General features: G+C 39.5%; 1 protein-coding gene across 1 annotated transcript in view; it reads left to right on the top strand.

Annotated features, from left to right (window-relative positions):
- Positions 1-16,375, top strand: part of CAMK4 (calcium/calmodulin dependent protein kinase IV) — a 140,218-nt gene extending 123,843 nt beyond the window's left edge. The window contains exons 6-11 of the mRNA XM_071448606.1: positions 710-800; positions 2,602-2,676; positions 5,954-6,029; positions 9,695-9,821; positions 11,820-11,972; positions 14,666-16,375. Coding sequence (XP_071304707.1) covers positions 710-800; positions 2,602-2,676; positions 5,954-6,029; positions 9,695-9,821; positions 11,820-11,972; positions 14,666-14,839 — 696 coding nt within the window. The 3' untranslated portion in view covers positions 14,840-16,375. The remainder of the gene's footprint in view (positions 1-709; positions 801-2,601; positions 2,677-5,953; positions 6,030-9,694; positions 9,822-11,819; positions 11,973-14,665) is intronic.

Raw genomic sequence — 16,375 nt, 5'->3', positions numbered from 1 at the left:
TTTTCTCTCACTAGTTTATCCATTTTGTCTATCAGTATATTGTATATTATATTTTTTCTATTTCTGTCCATAGCAGTATAAGTGGAAGCCATATGTTCTAGAAATTTTTCTTTCCATTAGTGCATGGCAGGAATTCAATAGTGAGTGGATTTGCATGTCCTTTGGCAAGACAGATGGATTTTTGGAACTTTCCCCTTGAGTGGTTTTAAAACTTGTAGAAAATCTGCACCAAGGGACCCTAAGCATTGTAGTTGACCCAGGACAACTACTGCATCCTTTCTACTCAAATACGTGTATTTAATTGTTTAATAGTTACATGGCCATTTTCCTATCTCTGAGAATGTTATAATGTGCAGAAACTACCTTCCTCTGAGCCAGACTTTGGCATCTCATCATCTATCAGATTGCTTCTTAGGAGCTACTGCTGTATTAAAATTCAAGGATACTTTCTGAGATGTTTTTGTTCCCAAATGAACATGATGTTATCTTTGCCTTCCCAAATTTTATTTTCCTATTCATTACAGATTACAGCATGAATCCAAGGATCCTATGCTGAGCAAGTTTGCAGAGAAAAGAGCTGCTGAAAATTAGTGAAGTAACTCTGTTTCACACACAGAGAAAATATTAATCTACTGCTATAGAGAATTAGAAAGATGTCAACTCATGCTTGACCATTCTCACTTATGTGCTTTGACTTTCTCTTTCTTAGTATCTGCATGCAAATGGGATCGTGCATCGAGACCTGAAGCCAGAAAATCTACTCTATGCAACACCAGCACCAGATGCACCATTAAAAATTGGTGAGCAGCATTAAATGTCTGCTTCCCTGATGCCTTTGCATCAGTAGTATGTGCTAACTGATGTTTGGAGTATGTGCACCTCATGATCACCCTATTTGAAGCCAGTGCTTAATGAACAGCATGTTACTTCAGCAGCACAGCTGTTAATGATGGTTTCAAAACCAATGCAAAACTAGATGCTTGCTTAGAGAATTCATTGCCAAAATTGTGTGGAACATAGCAGAGATTAAAGCACTGGGAACAAGAAGAATCATAAGAACAGCATAAAGGTCTGTGCACCACTTCTATGCCCCTTTTTTTCTTTTAAACTAGTACCTTAAGAGGAAAGATACACTGGTGTGAAAATAAAAATGTGCAGATAAGTGGCAGAAGGCAAACTGAGCAAGGCTGGCTTCTGTTTTGAGGGCAGGTTTGAGGGACGTGCAGAGATCTTTGCAAAGAGCACAGGGAAACTCTCTGAAGTACGGTCAGCCCCAAAGAGGGGGCAAGGAGGAGCAAGGCTCTCCTGATCAGGAATCTATTGTGCCAATTCTGCTGTAGATGGCAGACACTTCCAAAGGGTATGGCCTCCAAAAATGTTGGGCATGCCTAGTTTTTTGCTTGAGCAACAAGGATCATCTGTGCAACCCTTCTGAGTTTGAAAATACTACCTGGTGCTCCCTTGGGAGTGTTTCCATGTTCATCAGGCTGGTGATCATAATGGTATTCTGGATCCAAATTTCCATGAAGTGGCCTCAAGCAATTTTGTATCAATTTCTAGGAATGTCTTGGTTCTCAGGGTGATGGTACTTTATATCTTATCCTACTTCTAATCTTTCCTGGAAAGGCTCTAAACTTGATAATTTAATGCAACACCATCCAGAGTGTGTAGGGCTTTTGAAACATTTCCTAAATGCCATGATTCTTCATCTTTTTGATAAGGTTATTGCCCTGTTTAAATTGAAATTCAATTTACAATGAGTGGCTGTGTTTATAAAAGTAAACTGTATTTCTAATTAGATAAATTATAATGCAAAAAGGATAGCCATTTAGGAAAAAGTGACCTATTTTTATCCTGATCTTGAGTTGGAGTTAGAACATTCACTTTTATATTCAGTCTTACAAAACAAAATCAAGTCCTTTATTTTGCACTTTTAAGACAAAGCTGATTTTCATTATCTAAGAATAAGTCAATTTGAATAAGCTTAGTTTATTTTTGGTGAAAAAAGTGTTGTGAACACTTCCATTTTTGTTACTTTTATGAAGCCATGCAAGTACAGTGTGTATTGTCACAAAGGCCCTTACTCTGTGAATGATAATTCAGGGTGGAACATTGGAGAAAGGATGATCAATACTTCTTCTGTCACCATCTTTATACCTCTAAAAGCCTTCTATCAAAATACTGTTGAGATTTTGTCTTGCAGAGACTGCACACTTTGACCCTTGACTAAAAAAGCAACCCAAAATAGTTCTGATAATTTTATTGGATTACACACAGAGCGGAAACTGAATATATACCTAGAATATATTTTTGAATCTCTGCTTGTATGCCCTTAGGCCTCCCACTGCACTGGCTTTGTGTAGTTTTCAGAATAAAATACAGGCTACATTTCTGTCAAGCAAGAGCCAGGAATACTCATTTGTACAGGAAATTTTGCCTCTGGATTGCAGCATGAGTAGATTCATTAAATCAATCCTTACCTATGGAAATGTCAATACCATTCATTTAATGTATAAATGTTTGTTTAATTGCATATACAACATAAAACCCCACACTATTACAGGGAGTAAGAACATTAATATTCCCAAACCATCTTAACAGCTGACTTTGGACTTTCCAAGATTGTGGAAGATCATGTGACCATGAAGACAGTTTGTGGAACTCCAGGGTACTGTGGTATGTTGTTTTGTTACTTATATTTGCTTTTATGACTGTAGATTCAAAGGCAAGAGGACATTGCAGAAGATGTGAGATCACTCTGTTACCTCGTAGAGCAGCTGATAACGCAATTCAGGTGACATTGTCACTGTCCATTACCTTGTATGACATTGCCTGCAAAGCACACACATGGGCCAAGTCTGCTTCAGAGCAGCACCTAACTCCAGTCCAGTTAGTTTCATAAAATGTTTTCACATATTAGCTGTTAATGTTCTGGTTGTCTTCTCTTGTGAAATTATAGTACCAATGCCACACATCCATAGTTAGTGGTTAGTGCTTTTATGCCTATCTTTGTATACTGTAAAAACAGGATAAGGCTTATTCCTGTAGAAGAGCTCTAGAGTTGTGTCGACTGGGTAGGAAGGATTGAGGCTGAATATTTCTGCAGGGAAGGGAAGAAAAGAGCTCTATGCCTGTAGTTATGTGCCTATAGCAATCCTTGATTTACAATTCAAGTTAACTAACTGTGCAGAAGTCCTGGTGACCGGAAAACATTCAAGCATTACTTTCCAGAATTGGAGGAAACCCAGCAGAAATACTGTTTAAATGCCAAATTAAACTATGAATAATTGATGGTTCCGGGCTGCCAGCTCCCACATCCTGCCCACCCATCTAACAGCAGCTTCTCCAGAAAGGACACAGCAACAAAAACACATACTGGATTCTGAACACTTTGGCATCAAGACTTGACAATCTATTGTCCTTGGGATGTACAGATTGATGCAGAGGACTGAAGGCAAGAAGATGATCACAGAGAACTTAGTTTGCTGCAATGCTGTACCTTCAGTGAACTTAACAGGAAGAGCATAAGTGATTTCTGAGAGTAACACAAAAAATCAAGCCAGTGCAAAGCAGTGATTCATGATCAGTCTGTTACAGGCAACATCTAAACTAACGCAAATGTGTCAGACAAATCCATTCACCAAAAGCAAACTTCTGGAAATCTTAAAAAAATACTAAAAGCCCTTCTGTTCATGGCTGTGCAAGTGTAGTGTGGGAAGGGAAGAGATTGCATTGATGTTCGTAGGTACAGCCAGCCCACTGTGCTCCAGAAATGTGGCAGTCATCCCATGTGCCTCACAGATCCAGGGCGACCAGGGTCCTCAAGCTGTGCCTGTCAAGATGCTTAGGCAGATATTGACTCCTCTTTACTGCTGCAGAGCTGGAATCCCCCAAAACTGCCTGGCCTTTCCATCTGCTCCTCACAGCAGCAGAACCAACTGCCTGCAATGGTCTGTCTTTCCTTCCAGTTAAAACAGAATATCAAAAATAAAGCCTAAATCAAGTGCCAAGTAAATAGTCTCATAGAACCATTAAGGTTGGAAAGGCTTCCAAGACTTAAGTCCAAACTTCGACTGCATAGCACCATGCCCACTAAGGGCTATGTCCACTTTTTCTTGAACACCTCCAGGGATGATGACTCTAAGGTTAAGGTTGGAAAAGACCTCCAAGATTGTTAAGTCCAACCTTTGACTGCATGCCACCATGCTCACTAAGGGCCATGTCCAGTTTTTTCTTGAACATCTCCAGGGATGATGACTCTACCATCTCCCTTGGCAGCCTCTTTCAATGCTTAACCACCCTTTCTGTGAGAAAATCCTGCTTAATGTCCAACCTGAACTTGCCCTAGTGAAGCTTGAGCCATTTTCTCTTGACCTATCATGGTTACATGGGACTGGAAGCCAACTCTCACCCCACTACAACCTCCACCCAAGTGGTTGCAGAGACTCCCTGAGTCTCCTCTACTCCAGGCTGAACACTCACACTTCCTTCAGCTGCTCTTCTTTGGATTTTTTCTCTATACCTTCACCAATTTCTTTGCACTTCTCTGGACAGGATCCAGCCCCTCAAGGCCCTCCTGGTTGTAAGGGGCCCCAAATTGGACACAACATTTGAGGTGTGACCTCACTGGTGCCCAGTACAGGGGGGATGGTTACTGCCCCACTGTTGCTGACACGGGCCAGGATGCCCTCTGCCTTCTTGGCCATCTGGGCACAGCTGGCTCGTGTTCAGCCACTGTCAACCAGCACACCCAGGTCCTTTCCCACTGAGCAGTTTTCCAGCCACTCTGCCCCCAGCCTGTAGCACTGAAGGAGGTTATTGTGTCCCAAGGCAGGGCTGACTTTCAATCTCATTGAAACTCATGCCCCTGGCCTTGTCTCATGGATCCAACCTTCCACATCCCTCTGTATAGCTTTCCAAGTCCCCACCTGACTTGGTGTCCTTTGTAAACTGATTGAGGATACCCTCGATCCCCTCATCCAGACCAGGATAAAGATGCAAAACAGGACTGGTCCCAGCACTGGGCAGGTCACCTGCTCATGAAAGGCGATCAGGTTGGTCAGGCAGGATGTGCCATTCCCAAACCCCTGCTGGCTGTGCCTGATCCCCTGCACTGTATTTGCCATGTGATTGCATCCAAAATGATCTTCTCCATCATCTTCCCTGGCACCACGGTCTGGCTCACAGGCCTGTACTTCCCTGCATCCATTTTCCTGCCCTTCTTCTAATGTGGATGGACATCACATTAGCCAACCTCCAAATCATCTGGGACCTTCCCAGTTAGATAGGATTGATGATCAGTGAGGCAGAGCAGCTTGGCAAGCTCCCTCTCCAGCTCCCTCAGCACCCTTGGATGAATCCCACCTGGTTCCATGGACTTGTGAATGTCTCAGTGGCTCAGCAGGTCACTGCCTCCCTCCTCCTGGACTGCACAGGGTCTGTTCTGCTCTCTGTCCCTGTCTGCCAGCCGGGGCTGGTTCCCTGAGGATAATCAGGCCTTACTGTTGAGGTCTGAGGCAAAGAAGGCATCTGAGCCTTTTCCTCATCCTTGGTTCCAGTGTTTGCCTCTGCATCCAATCAAGGATGGAGATTTTCATTGGCCCCATTTTTGTTGTTGATGTATTTATAAAAACACTAAGTAAAATACTGAAGTTAAAGCACTACCTTATTGGTCACATTGCAGCTCCAGCACTGCTGTAGCTTTCTGTGGTTGCTTCCACAAACATAAAATACAATTTGAAACCAAAGTACACTTCTCATTTCATTCTGGCTCTGCTTGGACATGACTTCTCTTGTTTTGTATTCCGTGAAGGGAATCATTTGTCTAATTAAGGGCTTAAATGGGCAGTCCTAGTTTTTTATAAAAGACACAACTGTGCATGGACTTCGATTTTGTAGCTATTATTTCTTCACTCAACTGTTGTGTTACTGACAAGTGTTTTGTCCTCTGCAGCACCAGAGATACTACGGGGATGTGCCTATGGCCCTGAGGTGGACATGTGGTCCCTGGGGATTATCACCTACATCCTGTAAGTGCAAATGTTGACAAAGAGAAGTTCACTTTTTAGCATCCACAGGATATCATTACAATATGAGCTGTGGTGTTGGAAAAGACAAGATCCTGAACTTTACTTATTATATTCCTAACCTTACTGAAGTAAGTCAAATCCTAGAGGAACATGGCAAAACAGTCAGTCTAAATATTTGATAACTATAACACTTCTTCCTGAACAGCAGCAAGACCTGTGCAGAATCATGCTACTAATGTGAATGAGTACAGAACAAAAGTTCCAAACACTTGTGTTTAAGTAGGCATTTGTGTCTAAGTCTTATTGTGGTTAGTCATGATTCAATTGGTAAGAATTACAATTACTTTATTGTATTGATTGAATCTTTGAAAGGAACATTATTGAGAAGGAAAATTGCATATGATGTATTGACTCCCTTCTTTATGGGAGAATAATTATGAGACTAAATTTAGACCCTTGGCAATGACAATATTTAGACGGCTTGTGTAGTAATATACAATATTTCTAGGATGCCTTTTGTGGGAAGAAAATAACATTTTATACTTGTAACTTAAAGATATGGAGGATTTTATACATGTGGGCCATTATCCCTCCCCTACTACTTGCTATGTCCAGCAAGTACAGTGTGGAATAACATAGTTATTTTTATCTTTTGCAAAGAAAAAATTATATTCTCTAGTGTTTATAATAAAAGTCCATGTAAGAATATACATACATGCTGATGGTAATGCCAGAAAACATTCATCTTTTCTTCTGCACATAAACCTCAAAGGTTTATGTGCAGAAGAAAAGATTCAAAGGTCCCCTTTTTGGTACCTGTAAATAATAGGCTACAATATTCCTATTTCCCATCTTGTTATCTGCTCCTTTTAAATGCATGTATCTTTGTGTCATGGTCTGGTTTAAGATTCAGACTTTGTGTTGAAGATCACATCTCAGATATTGCCTGCCCGGTCCTCATTTCTTGTCACTTCTAAGATTTCCACTCATGACAGAGAGATACGAAACTTGCCAGCAAGGTGGTCCCTAAGACTGGAGAGGTGACTTTTGTTGTCCCTTTACAAAGCCACCTAGATTAAGTTATGGCCTTTCCTAGTTACTCAAGGCCTAATGAAGTTATTGCGCTTAAAACTAAGAGCAGAACTTATTTTCAAGTGTAAGCAAGCTCCAACAAACTCCAAACAGTTCCTACCTAAATATCTGGCACTTTCTATATGCATCTTCTCAAAACCTTCCAGCTCTTCAGGGGATGCTCCCAAGCCACACTAATCCTCTACAAGTGTGTGAGTGTAAATGTAAGTGTGTGGGTTCCTGCCCTGGATGGACTACAGATACTCTTCCATGACTACAGATACTCTTCCATTTTTCCTCCTTCTAATCCCGTCCTACTCCCACCTCAAAATCCAATTTGATCTACAGGAACAAGATGCAAAAATCCGCCTGGCTGTCTCTTCCATTTAGCTTTAACAGTACTCCACATTTAAAACTCTTTTATTGTGTATAAAGCTTTGTGGATCAATATGTCTGATGGATTAGAAACTGAGACCAGAAAGATACATGTAAAATTACTAAGTCATTAATCCTGGAGCCCAGAGGACAATGTTTCATGTCTCCATCTCATAGCTCAGTAAAGGAAACCCACTTACACAGAGACAAAAAAATCCCCACCATTCCTGTATGTCCCCCTAAAATGAAGTGGATGTAAGAGCTAAAAACCATGTTACAGAGGATCTGCATAAAACTGTATCTTGCCATTAATCAAAGTGGACTTACATTTGATTAAAAAAAACCGACACATATTTTGACAGAACAATTTTTCCTGAGGCAAATTATATTAAGACCTATTGATGGTAACTACCATAATTTAAGGGAAGCCACATGTATAGTTCTAAAAGTCAAGAGGAGCAGTCCTTTTTCTATTCCTAAAGCAGGTAGAAATCCTTCTGCATGTTTGAGATGCAGACAGTGGTCAAAAAATACAAACTCTTTGCCTATAGTTAAAATTGCATGGATTTAATTAAGGATGTTATTTCACTAACTTACTTAAAAGGACACAAGACCCAATCTGGTCTTTTTTAGTAGTTTTTTAAGCTGCTTACATTGACTTTTCCTTTATTTATAGGTACCTGAATTAAAGTGAATCAGAATAATAAAATGTTATTTCAAAATAAAATAAAATCAAGAGCAGCCACACTAGGTTTTGCACTGATTCAATTGATCTAATTTGAAACCACACCTCTAGATTTACTTATCTATTTTGGCATGTAGCAAAAAAAAAAAAATACTCTCTGCTGAAGTGGATTTTTAAGTAGAAGTATATCTATTGAAATTGTTGGTAGGAAAGCAATAGGTGATAATAGTGAGTTACAGTGAAAACGTAAAACTCACTTAGGAGGCTTCCAGCACAGTCACAGCAAGGCTTTAGCAGGTTCTTACTGTCATAGATTAGCCAGATCCAAAAGGCAGTTTGGCCTGAGCCAGTGAGGGGAGCTGCTCAGGGGTGTTCCATGGGACAGCAGGGACCTGCTGCCAACCCAGAAATGGTGATGGGAGAGACAGCAAACAGGAGCAGCAGAGGGGCTCTGCCTGCCCACCAGCTACTGAAGCACAAGGTTTTGAGGCTAGATCCTTGTGTTTTAATGCACCTCTGCCAGACTTGGAAAAATAATGTGCCCAGAATGTACTTGCAATGAGGTGTTTCTCCTCTTCAGCAGTGGAATTTGATGCAGCTGTTCCACCCACGGTTATGCACCACTCCCAAAACCACATTTCTTCCTTGAATCTCAGCCTCCTTTTTCAGAACAGTAAGCACATTGTGTTTAAAAATACAAAAACAAGTTAAAATGTAAGGCTTTCCTAGATTTGTTGCTGTCTTGATCATTATGATCTGCTGTTGTTTTCCTCTCATCATCTTACTGCTTGTTGCATTTTCTGGAAGCAGAGGAGGATATAGCCTTTCTCTGTCAAGCTCATACTGGCTGAATAGGAAATTCACTTTAAAAAATCTGATTATGTGTGCAGGCGTGATTAAAGTGCAGTGAAGCGATAAAAAAAGGACATTATACAAATGGAAACCACATCTATGAGTCTGCTTTCCCTGAGGCCAGCGGTGTGGATCTCTGCTGGGATCTGTATTATTCAATATATTTATAAATGCAGTCATTAGTGAGATCACAAGACTTCTAGTTTGTCTGTAGGTTACCTAAGTAAAGATGAGGCCTAATCATGAAAACTTAACAAAGGTTTTTACATATTGTGGCTGAGAGGATGGAAAAAAGTACAGGGATGAACATGTCTAAAAATCATTCCTAACTGGATATATAAAAACTTTAACTTCATGTGTAAGATGGGTTTCCTCAGCTAATTCCTCTTCCTCTGGCAAGAGTTACAGGGATTCTGATAAATGCTCTATGATCCTATATTAATAGTTCCAACATATGAAAATAGAAAAATTACAGTTAGAAAAACCTTTCCCAGTGTTTAAGAATACTTATGACCACATTTCTCTCTGTTATGTAGAATTAGGAGTTCATGAGTGCATCCAGGAATGGTTTCCCAAAGTGATCTACAGGACACAAAGTAGGGAAAAATACTACCATGAACTGTTTATAACAACCCAAGACTAATTAAACTTTGATTAATGAATTTCTTTTTTATCCTTTCAGACTTTGTGGCTTTGAACCATTTTATGATGAAAGGGGAGATCAGTATATGTTTAAGAGAATCCTGAGCTGTGAATATGACTTTGTGTCCCCCTGGTGGGATGACGTGTCTCTGAATGCCAAGGATTTAGTAAGTAAAGCAAAAATGAGACTGGAGTATTTAGTATTTCTGCCACTGAGAAAGAGGCCATTTTGGGGTGGGGGCAGAATAATTGGTTAATTAATTGTTCATAATTGTTTCCTCTTGTCTTTGCTACATTATGGTGCTGTTAATATCCCCTGTTAGTCCAGTGCTGTAATTTGCACTCAGAACATGGATATTCAGGTCCTTCTGTGAAGCAAGCCATAGATTGTTGGCAGCTGTCACAGTGTTCGTGTATGCCTGCCTTTCCTTCCAGCTCTGAAGTCTTTCACCATTCATCTTTTCCGGGCAAACACCTTCAGGGAATGTAGAAACAAGCCCTTCTTTTTGTGCATTTTTCAAGCCTGCATTTTGGGGAAGAATATAAAAGGGAATTAAACTTTCCTCCCACTGCTTTTTCTGACATATTTTTTCTGTCCGTTATAGTTTTTTTTTTTGGTAGGTGAGGAAAGACTGACTACTTTTAAATATGCTCCATTAGCAAAATGCAAGGGCTGGCATGCTCTCTGCACTCTATTCTTTTATTACTGGATAAAGTAATTTGGATCCAGGAGACACTGATCTGCAAAGATAGGTATGCTTGAGTCTGACTTTTGTCAATAATAACTTGCATAATTCAGTTATTTCATAAGCACTGAAAACACAAGTGCTCTGTTCCATATACACTTATACAAACTCTGTCACAAAATACTACATCATTGGTGTTAGTGAAGTAGTTCAGGATATTTCAAATGGAAGGACTGAAGAAGTTCAAAGTACTTTTTTGGTGTTTTATGAGATGTGAAGTTTTTCTAAGGCCAAAAAAATATCATTTAATGCCAGATAAACAGCAGTCTGCAGGTAAAGCTTTTGAACATTGCATAGGAAATTGTAGATAACAATGATGACCATGACTCTCAAAACCCATGCTGTGGGCAGCTCAGTGTTCAGTTGAAGGGATTTCTTTAACTCAAAGAGTTCCTTGGAGACACAACCAATATTCACCACAATGCCTGTTCTCCTGCATGCACTTCAGGGCAGCAACTTTAAAGGTGTTTGTAGGGAGATTTCAGGGAGCCCTAAAGCAAGTTTTCCCTCACCCTTGGGCACATACGAGCAGTGGAGTCCTGTGCCATCACTTGCACTGCTCCAAGAGGATCTGCAGTCAGGAGAGCTGGGTAAGTGTGGCTCTGCAGAGTGCCATCTGTGTACTTTGTTACTCCATCCTCACCTTTCTTCTTTTTTTAAAACTCCACTTGTCCGGAGATACAATAAAACTCATGGAATGTCAGTTGACTGGACACACTTTGTATCCAGCAGGACCATCTCCCGTCCTAAGGGTATGTTTGCAGTGCCTTTTCCCAAAAATATCCTAGTGTCATGTTTGTAGAAGTCCAGGTTTTCTGGCTGTGGTGATAGAAGGAATGGTGTAAACAGCATTAGTACCAGAGTGGGTTAAGACAGAAACACTTGTACAATGCTTTTTTTAATATGTACAAGAGGTCTTTCAGTGACTGAAAGAAAAATTTCCTTTGTGATGTATATGACAGGGACTGCGTGGTACAAGCCTGCAGGAGCTGCATATGCATAATTTAAACCTTCTAATCCAGTGTAAGGCTTGTCCAAATCCTGAAGTAGAGAGAGAGACTGCTTAGAGACTTTGAGAACCACTTAGGGTTTTTGTGACAAGTCAGACATGAAAGAGCCTATGATAGATACAGGTCAGCTGCATTGGTACATACCCTTAATATGTTGGTAACCAGTTGGTACTTTCTCTTCTTTCTTCCCCCTTAGTGGCTGTCTTAATCAGATGTTATTTATGGAGGACCAAGAAATGCCAGAAGCAAAATACTTGCAAAGACACAAATGAAAACTCTTGTTGGTTTCTTAGAATGTCTCACCTAAGATGCTCTCCAAACCAAGGCCAGAGCCCCCAAATGCAACACTAGGTAAATTTGAATGAAGAATAAGGTTGACAGTCTTTTGTATTTCTTGCTTGTGATGCAGGTTAAAAAGTTGATTGTTTTAGACCCCAAGAAACGCCTCACCACTCTACAGGCTTTGCAGCACCCGTGGGTCACAGGGAAGGCAATAAACTTTGCACACATGGACAACGCACAAAAGAAACTTCAAGAATTCAATGCCCGGCGTAAACTTAAGGCAAGTCTCTGCTCATAGTCTCTGTTCTGGCTATGAAAGCATGCGATTAAATTATTAGCCTTGCAGAAACCTTGCACATTTTTGAGGACAATATTCCATGGTGTTATGGAAGCTTTTCATTTAAGATGTCTGATGAAGATTGAAGAAGTTTGAAGTTGATTCAGTCAATGACAAATAAATAAAACAAATAAAATATTGGTGAAGTTGATTGAAAACTCTATCTACACAGATAGAACCACTGAGGATGTACACACCTTTCACAAAGTCCTTACTTTCCATCTTTTCTTCCCTTCTTCCTTTCTTGCTTTTGTCCATCCATCTGTCCTGTATTGCTGGCGCATCCTTAGAATACTGACCAGAAAGAACAGCATACTGAGTAATTTTTTAATAAGCATCCATCAATCTAGAAGAAAGTTAGTCTATTAAAGAATATTTTGATCCCTAACCCACCTGTACCTGTCAATACAAAGCAGGAGGTTTAAGCCATCCTTCTGTGTGAACTTGAGTCAGCATTTCAGATGTGTAGGTCCATAAATATCCCCAGGATGCTCTTTTACCATCCAGTCCACATATCTGCCGTGGAAAGAAGCAGGGAAATGTCTTTAGGTGCAAATAGCAGGCAATTGAGCACCTGACTGACATAGTATCAGGAAACTTTCTTTTCTCCTAATACATTATTTAGTTTTTAAAGATTTTCATCTGATCAGGAGATAATTCCAGGGATACCTCAGCACAGGAATTGTTAGTAACAGCTACAGTGAAGCTGCCCTTGTAGCCCTGGGGAATTAGAGTAGAAGCAATTTAACTGAGAGCTTTAGTAAATTCCATAGAAAAATCCATTCACAAAAAAACTGAGCCTTAACTTTGGCTTTGCTATTTCTTTTTAGTAGAGAACTGTAGCAGAGAATTTCTACAGGGCAAAGAAATTTGTTTTGTCATTTACAAAGTTCTCAGAGATTATAGATATAATTCACATTGACATTTTGATTTTGTTTTTCTTTATATTTTTTACACCAGAGATATTTTTGAAGCTCATTTTATTTAGACCCCTACACTAAATCAATTTATTCTTTTGTGATTACAAACTATCACTTTTTATAAGTTTATTTCTTCAGTGCTTCTCTGTTGAAGATTAAATTACCAAATCTCCAATTATTAAGAGGATTGATTGAAGTTAGCAGTTCTTGTAGAGTTAATAATTTTCCACAATATATCTGTAAAAGAAACAATAAACTTTTTGACAGCTAACTCCTGGTCAAAAAAATAAAAAGCAGACATCAAAGTAGTGAGTACACGCTTTGGCTCTTGTTTTGTTATTAAGAATAATATGCAATTATTTTCTCTTTCCCAACATAAAAGTCCATCAGCAGACTTTCTTTATGTAAAGACAAATTTTAAAGAGTAACTCTAAAGGTCTCAGTCAGGACTTGGTTTCTCATAGGCTGTGTTGAATTTGTTTCATAAACATCCAACACTGCTTGCGACACTAAATTACATTGAAAGCGCCTTTAGACATCATAGTATCACTAAGTGGCTTGTTCTGTTTGTGATCAGTTTTCCAATGTCCTCTCACCACCAATGTGGATGTCTGTGATTTTTCCTTTAAGAGGTCTACTCTCTCAAAATTCTTGCCCATTTCTTTGGTTTATGCCTTATAGTATTTCTTCATAATCTGTTGTAGCTGATTCTTTTCTATTGACAATGTTTATGTTATCTACTTTTCATTAAAATATTTTTTTCCTTTTTATTTCTTTGTGGGACTTTTTTGTTTGTTTCTTTTTTGTGTGTGTTTTCCGTGTGTGTCTGTGTGTCTGTCTGTGTGTGTGTGTGTCTGTGTGTGTGTGTGTGTGTGTGTGTGTGTGATTACCTCTCCAAAGAATCCACAAAACTTGCTATATTCTTCATCTCTTCCTGCAGACCCGCTTTGATCTAAGCAAAAGCTGCCAAGTCAAAAATAGCTTGAGCTGTCGCACACAGAAATTAGCATTTATTTTCCTCACCTCTGTATGTCTGGTTTTCTTCAGGCAATAAAACTGTTCAAGGCAAGGGCTAATATACCTGTCTTCTTATGTGTCTTCATTTTGTGATATTACATGTGATATGAAATCCTCCTCCTAGTGTGTATTTTCATATGCCTATACTTAGGAAGGTGCCCATCTGCTCTGCAACATTGTGCTTGGAATATACAACAGTGCAATAGCGAAAAATATTGTGTTCCTTTGTGAAATTTTCATGGAATAATCAGTGGTAGTACTGGTGTTTTTTATTATTATGACAGAAGATGATGACTTTCTTTTTTGCCATCAGGCTTCAGGGCAGGACACCTGAAGTGATTTCTAAAACAAAACCAAAACCAAAACAAAAAACAAACAAAACAAAAAAACAAAAAACAAAAAAAAAAAAAAAAAACCAAAAAAAAAAAAACCAAAAAAAAAAAAACCAAAAGAAACAAAAAACCAGCAGGTATAGCTGAAAAAAAAGTTCATGTCACCCAACCTGTAACCTTGTGAAAGCAGCAATTTTAAACCTCAACCCAGTATGCCAGGTGGCCTTCTAAATCCACCCGGGCCCAGGCAGGTATCCAAAGCTGACATTCCCAGGAAGACTGAATGTAGTTGCTGCTGTCGGGGCAGTGCCGCGTGCCCATGGGCCGCATTCCCTAAGGAATGTTTGCTTGGTCCCCTCTCTCCCAGGCTGCAGTGAAAGCTGTGGTGGCCTCCACACGCCTCGGCAGCGCCAGCAGCCACAGCGCCCACGAGGGCCACAAGGCCGGCCCCAGCCCGGCGCCCGGCCACAACAGCCAGCCCGCGGACACGGAAAATCCCTCGCAGGAGGCGACAGCGGCGGCTCCCGGAGAAATGCCTTAGATCGATGGCGCTCGCTCGTGTCAGCGGAGATGTCATTTCATACACCAGCTACCTTGTCATCCAGCAAGAGAGATTAGCAAGCTTGGCCTCTCTGGTTCTGCTTTGGGGTGTCACAGGCCCCACCTGATGATCCTACCTTCAGTGCATGTGACTGCTTATGAAAATAGTAAACTGTTCCATTAGGCATGTCATGGAAACAGTGTAATTTGCAGTAATATCGGCAGGTGAAAACATGGGGATTATTAACTACCTACCATAATGTGTATACTTCATCTATCTAGTGTTCCTAGGTGGCATTTGAAACAAAATGCTATTTTGTTTGGTTTTATGGAAGTAGGTGTCTTATCTATGTTGTGAGTTTCTTTGAACTGTTTCCTTCCAGGTTCATAGTCCTTCAGCAGAAAAATGGAAGGAAATACCAAACCAATGCTTTTAAAACTGATGTATGAAGTAATGTTTTTTATCTGTAAAATTGAAAAAGTATTTGGGGATTTACATGCAAAAAAAAAAAAAACCACAAAAAAACATTCCACTACTTCTGAGAAGAAATTGAAATGGTAGTTCCACTGGGCATGAAAATGTACATTGTTCAAGCTTGCATTGAGAATGCCTTATTCTGACTTTTCTTGTTTATATACAGTATTTTAATAACAACCAAAATTACTCTGTTATTTCATTCCAAAGTAAAGTGTTAGCAAAACAAAACCACACACGAAACAAGGATTAAAATACATGCAAATTTCTTGCATACCATTTTATTTCTTCATTAAAATTCTAATTTGCAGATAGAAGACATTTTATAAACCCTAAGGGAATAATCTGCATTTAAATAAGCTGTAAATGCTTGAAGGAAGCTATTTCACAATTACTGATTTTGCTTTGAGGAAACACTCTTATGCAAGGTCTGGGAGCAAGTAGTATAATCTAGTTGGTTCCTGAGTAATTTAACCTCATGAGTGAGCAGTTTCCACTTGTAATTAGTCCACATTTTCCTAACAAAGGATGCGTCCTGTAAAGTGATCCACCAGCACGATCATGCATCCACCCAGAGCTGTCTTGAGTTAGCAGCTGTGTGCATCAATCAGCTTGCAAAAGTAGGGTCAGGCTCTTCAGCTATCTTGATGTTCTTGTTGAATGTGATTGTTAGGAACTGAAAAACTAATGTGCATCAGTGTGTATGACCACTTACACTTGTTTGTTATCTATTTGACAGCATGTGACTATTGTACTGATATATTACAAAAATGGCAAAAAGAACCTGACATACAAAAATGTCATTTGTGCTTGTTAAACTTTTTAATACTGATAGTTACCTAACATCCTAATACAATCATCATTCCTCTTTAGCTTTAATTGTTTTTATGTTGTTGTTAGGCCTTGCACAACTTGCCTTGAAAAAATATAGCAGCTACTGAAAAAAACAAGACTTTAATAAAGCATTCAATAACTACATTTCCTGATGAAATTAAAGGGTAATACAATGTTATTCGTATGGTAGATTTAATAAATAAAATGTGCCCTAAATTAATATATAAA

The sequence above is a fragment of the Agelaius tricolor genome, unplaced genomic scaffold (assembly GCF_023055355.1).
Source record: "Agelaius tricolor isolate 1412-34295 unplaced genomic scaffold, bAgeTri1.0.p SCAF_27, whole genome shotgun sequence".
NCBI lineage: Eukaryota > Metazoa > Chordata > Aves > Passeriformes > Icteridae > Agelaius > Agelaius tricolor.
The sequence above is the reverse complement of the archived record's forward strand: the minus strand, read 5'-3'. Positions and strand labels throughout refer to the sequence as shown.